Source organism: Triticum dicoccoides, chromosome 4A (assembly GCF_002162155.2).
Source record: "Triticum dicoccoides isolate Atlit2015 ecotype Zavitan chromosome 4A, WEW_v2.0, whole genome shotgun sequence".
NCBI lineage: Eukaryota > Viridiplantae > Streptophyta > Magnoliopsida > Poales > Poaceae > Triticum > Triticum dicoccoides.
The window spans coordinates 750,792,069-750,798,175 of record NC_041386.1 but is presented as its reverse complement, the minus strand read 5'-3'; the positions used below and the strand labels follow the sequence as shown (position 1 = coordinate 750,798,175).

Below are 6,107 nucleotides of genomic sequence, written 5' to 3'. Positions count from 1 at the left end.
ATAGACATACATACATACATAAACACTATTCTGATCACGGGATCAGAATAATATTATGATCACAACCTGACCTGCCTCGCTAGTAGTACGTTGAACTTCCGTGTGAACTCTGTTGAACTTCCGTCAACATTGCCCAAACGGGGCTTGCGATATACCGTTGGAAAGCTATGGACACCAATATCATGACCCAACTTAAATTTTTGGCAAGATATAAGCGGTTTAAGAGCAGTTTTGAAAACCATTTTTTCTTCGCACAAAAACGTGAATCGTATTTTCGATCGCATTTCTAAACCGTTTATCGGAATGAGTCATATAATATGGCATTCGAAAGCTGCTGCAAAGCCGCTCCTTCCACATGTTTAAAGTTTTTTCTAATTCCCTATGGTTAAAGAGTAATTTGAAAAAACGTAAAATTTCGTAAACCAAAAAGCTGAGTTAGTTTTTTCGATGTCATTTATAAACGGCTAATCCAATGGAGGCATATGATATGGCGTTGGAAAGATTATGAAAATTCGCTACCTTTTCATCTTGAAAGTTTTTTCTAATTTTGAATGGTTTAAGAGTAATTTAGAAAATGGTCCAAGTCCTACCGAGTTTGTATTTTGAGGCTAATTTTTTAACCGTGCATCCGAATGCAGCAAATGATATGGCGTTGGAAAGCTTGAACAAATGCGAAACTTTTTGGTATGTATTGTTTCTCCCAATTGTTTACGATTTTAAGTCATTTTCGAAAATGGCGAAAAATTTATTTGCACCGTAATTTCTATGAACATTATCAGAATTGGGCAAATAATATACTGTTGAAAAGCTACGTAAAATCCGGAACTTTTCCATGTTGATGGTTTTCTCTGATTCCTAGCCGTTTTCAAGTAATTCCGAAAACGGCGGGATCATTCGTTCTGCCTCTATCGAGAAACAGATTCTTCGAAAATGCACCGCGTGAAGAACCTGAACTTCTCGGTGCGTGTACCTAAACTTCACTCTGTTTTTCACGTGATTTTTTTGCTCGTATCTCTCCATCCACTGCTCGTAGTTCTCCATCCACTCACCGGAATTGAGCAAATGACATACCGTCCGAAAGCAACTGTAACATGCAACTTTCCCGTGTTGATCTTTTTTCATACTCGCGACGACTTTGAAAGTTTTTCATCTAAAATTCATCCACTCTAGTAGTTGAACTTCCTGCTATTTTCAGTTGAACTTCTGTGACGTATTTTCGTTTGTCATTTTCTCATCCATTGTCAGTGTTACACAAATGATATTTCTTTTGTACAAATCTCTCTCACAATATTTTTTTAACTTTCTCCGACGAAGTACTTGAACTTGTAACAACAAAACTTTTAGTCTTTGCTTTTTTATTCTTTTTTCATAAAAAATGCACACCGTGTAGTACATGAACTTCTGGCAGTTATCAACTTGAACCTCTCTCGGTTACGTGAAAATATTTGAGTTTTTTCATGAATTTTTCATCTGATTTTTCTTAATCTTTTTTATGAATTTTGAAGCGCTCTATTTTTAATATTTGAACTTCTTGTTATTTTATTTTTGAACTTCTTGTTTCCATTCTTTAATAACGAGGAAAATCCGAGTTTTCTATAATCATCGAACTTCTCCATCTTTTTAATATGGCCTTCCTGGTTTTATTTCTTAATCTTTTTTATGAAATTTTGAAGCATTATATTTTTTAAAAGTTGAACTTCTTCTTTTTTATTTTTAAACTTCTTGTTTCCATTCTTTAATAACGAGGAAAATCTGAGTTTTCTATAATCATCAAACTTCTCCATCTTTTTAATATGGACTTCCTGATTTTATTTTATTTTATTTTAATTGAACTTCCTAATTTTTTAAAAAATGGGGAAAATCATTTTTATAACTTTTTTGTTGTTCCCTTATTTTAATTTGAACTTATTAGTCATTCTTTAGAACGAGAATATGAGGTGTTATAACCTTTGAACTTCTCTGTTATTGTAATTTGAACTTCTTAGTTTTATTCTTTAGTAAGGAGAAAAATCGAGTTTTCTGAACTTCTTTGTTATTAAATTTTGAACTTTTTGGTTTTATTTTTTAACAATATGAAAAATCCGAATTTTTTATAGACATCGAACTTCACCATTTTTAAATTTTAACTTCTTAGTTTTATTGGTTAGTAACGGGGAAAATGCTTTTTTTATATAAACAATGATACCGCGCCATTATTTTAATTTGAACTTCTAGTTTTTATAGAATGGGAAAATCAGTTTTTATACAATCTTTTGAAATGCTCCTCTTTTTAATTTGACTTTCTCCGATTTTTTACAAATGGGGAAAATGCGTTATAAATATATTTTTTAACTTGTTGCTCAAATTTTTTGAACTTCCAAATTTGTCTTTTAGATATTAATTTTTTTTAACGTTGACCTGCTTCGATTTTCAAATTTGAACTTCTTATAGAATTTTGTCGCGACATTTTATGCATTTTTTGCTTTTCGGTGAAATGGCCTAGGCGGTCCCTTTTTTCATTTGATGATTTTTCTTCTGAACGTGGTACATATGAACTTCGGAATTTCTGAAACATGAACTTCGCGTGCTATTAATTTTTTTTATGAAACTCCACAGTTTTTATTCTTTGAATTCCATGATTTTTTTTGTTTACATTTTTTTGTTTGAACTTCAAAGTTCGTTACACCTGAACTTTAGAAATCAAACACTTTTACACACATTTTTCCTTGAATCCAACATGTGCAAGAACAATAGGTAAATTTGGGTCAATTCCCATAACCAATAGGACAAACATTTAGAGGGCACACGTGAAGGAGAAGGAAAGCGGCAACATAATGTGTGTCAGAGAGCAAGTAGTTGAGGAAACCAACCAATACGTGATACATTTTTTTACTGTAAAGAGCAGAGAACCCCACTAAAAAAGTTTCTATTCAATGTATTTTTTAGTGTTTCCGTATTGGTTGAACTTGTTGCTTCCTTAAAATTGAACTTCCTAATTTTGTATTACATGAACACAAAAACTGACACTCTAAATCCAATATGGAAAACAAACATGACAAAAAATAATTTTTAAAATTTTAGTGTAATACGTGCACACGCACACACACAAGCACAACACATCCACAATTTTCTTTTTGGCTTTCATGAAATGAAAACAGATTCAGTCTCACAAGTATAAGCATCAAACTTTCCATGAATTACAAAACAAACTTTTTGCGTCAACTTAGATTACTTCCCTCGTGAGCAACAATACATCAACTTCTCCTAGCTTGTGGGGCGGTGGCTGCGGGCGCGACGGACTAGTCTGGGCGGCCAACTCATCTGGCAGCATACGATGGATGGAGTACAGTGACGAGCACCTCCAGGCTGCTGGGGCCAATAGCCGAACATGGCTTTGCAAACTTGCATCAGAGAGAGAAAGGATAGCTCAATTTGCATCTGCACTGCAATTCAAATACAAATACGAAGGAGGGACTGAGGATCCATTTCATGCAGCAAAGCGGAGAGGGCTAAAAGGAGACGCACCTGACTTCTCAGTTCAATGTCACTGTGATCTAGGTGATGCGGCAGCGAACTTCCTGGAGCCGCATCATTGCACGGCCCGAGACGGCGGTGTTGAACTTTCTGGGCGACATAATATGAACGCATACTATTTAGAAATGATAAACTTTCTGGACGACATCAACAAGGATCTGTTTTGAATACAAATGATAGACTATCATGTACAGTCAGAGAAAATACGAAAGAAAACAAAAAAAAACTACTGCATATATTCACTTTTTTCGTCTCTGCATTTTACATCATGTTTTGGTTGTAACAGTACCCTGTACCTGCACTTTTCTTGGGGTCTAGTTGTGGCCAAATGGGAAGTTCAGAGAAATATGCCGCTATGGTTCTTCTTCTCACAGATACTGAAGGATTAAAACTCCACGACGTCGATGGATTTTGGAGATAAACTTGGAAGAAAACCGACTTGTCAAACTAAAAACAAATGGACCAAAACATCCATTTTTTGCACCTGCAGGTATAGCTGAACTTCAGACATAGAAAATCACTTAAAGATGGCAGAGGAAGGCGTTTGGTGGCTGGGGCCGTCCTACTGCTCCGGTGCAGGTGCCATTTTCTTCTTCTTCTATATAAATACGGGCGTAATGATGGGCTGTGCTACGGAATGGCAGAGGGGGGTCGAGGATGTGAGCAGCAGTGGTACTGCACCCGGGCGGGAGAGTTGCGCGGTGGCTGGTTGTGTACGGGCGTAATGATGGGCTGTGCTACGGAAGGGCACGGCTGCGGCATGCAGTTAGTTACACTTGGCGTACGGCCGTAGTAGAACTTCACCACGAACGATGCATAACCGTAGTACCCGGCGTATGTTTTTAGTGGAACTTCACTGTACGTCTCTAGGCTTGCTGTGTAGAACTTCTTGAATTTTTTGCAACTAATTTCTTTGACACTAAATGGGCCTTAAGGACATCCAACATTTTTTATGAACGCATCAGGGTATGTGCTGCATGCATATCCTCTAACACTATGCCAAAGCACCTCTAGCGTTACCAAAATTTTAACTTTCTTTTAGCAAAGCTAAATGCACTAGCGACAGTGCAACCCAAACACAGTTCTTCATCTAGTAGTCTGTTAATTACGCTGCATTATTAGTAGAACACCAACCTACTGACGGGATCAAATTATTTAGAGTAGTAAGTGTACAGGAAGAGAAAATACATGCTCTCTCTCACGGTTAGACATACAACAAGAAGATGAAGAAAAGAGCAGCGCTGGACTGTACGAGGGTGACGAGCATGTACACCACGGCACTCCAGCTACTCGACCTGAGCAAGAAAGAGAATGTAGCAGCGCCGCCAGACTCCAGCACCTCGGCCTCACCTAACCATGGTCACCACAACAGCTCTGCAACATCCCGCATCGCGCCGAGTTGAACATTTGAATGCCACCTGGAAGTACAAAAAAATTGAAGTGTCGACCATACAAATTCAGAGTAATTTGAATAGCAGGAACATTGTAGCCATGTTGTGTCCATTGATTGAGGAGTAGGAGAAGGTGTCACAGATGCAACATGCAATTCAAGTAGCACCCAGAGAATGCAGGGTCAAGCCACAAAAACTGAACCTAGCTTTGTTTGCAGGAAGAACGAGAGAGCTCAAGGATATCAATAGTGTCTCACTGTCGAGCAACAGAAAAACCAAATATGCACCAAACTCAGGAAGGTCAAAGCGGCTTCCAAGAGAAGTTCAACATGGCAACGGGCGAAGCAGGTGGGGGCCAGGAAGAGGCTGGAGGTTGGCCATGGCGGTGCACTGTCAGGCATGCCGTCGGTGGTGGCGGGTGGCACGGCGGCGTACAGAGAAACCAGGGAGGCGCTCGTGGCCGGGGCGTAGCAGGGAGGAGGTGCACATCCACAATCTTTTTGGTAGTCAGATAAAAAGGTCAGAGTCCCACAGGCATAAACAATCGATCTTCCCTAAATTTGAGCAGTAATACATGGACTTCTCCTATACAAAACTGTTCGTCGTTGATACATCACCATGGCCTGCTGAAAATTGACACTTTGGACTGCAGCATAATTTGAGCCAGCAGGGGAAGAGGCACTTGAGGTGCCTGGCGGAGCTGTGATGCGGAGGCGATGGCGGCAGAAGAACCCAGACCAGGTTGGGGAGCAGGGACAGGGATCTCCATTGAGGATGATCTTGAGGTGAGGAAAGAAGACGTACCAGAGTTGGCAGAGGAGATGTGGGGATAACCGGTGATGGGGCTGCGGCGCCGGACGGGGGCCGTGGTGGCACGTGGTGGCAGGGGCCGGCAGCGGCGTCGCGGGAGGAGGCAGGCAGCGGCGGCGCGGCGGTAGCGGCACCTGGGGTTGCGAGGGCGGCGACTCGCGTGGTTGGCGGGGGCTGCGGCACCTGGGGGTTCGCGGGGAACGGCGGCGGCTCGCGTGGTTGGCAGGGGCGACGGCGAGCGGGGCACCATCGGCGGGGGGTACGGGATGGAGAGGTAGGGTGAGGCACCGGCGACGGGAAGGTCCGGGGCAGGGAAGCAGAGGCGGGGGCGAGGCGCGGCACCAGCGTCCTAGGGCGTTCCACGGCGGGGCTCCCAGTGGCGAGTGGATCTGG

At 41.4% G+C, this 6,107-nt stretch overlaps 1 protein-coding gene across 1 annotated transcript; it reads right to left on the bottom strand.

The window, feature by feature from the left end:
* Positions 1-4,651: 4,651 nt before the first annotated feature.
* Positions 4,652-6,101, bottom strand: LOC119290047 (serine/arginine repetitive matrix protein 1-like). The gene is made up of 2 exons (XM_037569174.1): positions 5,709-6,101; positions 4,652-4,931 (listed from the first exon to the last, which is right to left on the bottom strand). The coding sequence occupies exons 1-2, from the start codon at positions 5,962-5,964 to the stop codon at positions 4,864-4,866; spliced, it is 324 nt and encodes a 107-aa protein (XP_037425071.1). The 5' UTR covers positions 5,965-6,101; the 3' UTR covers positions 4,652-4,863.
* Positions 6,102-6,107: the final 6 nt, after the last annotated feature.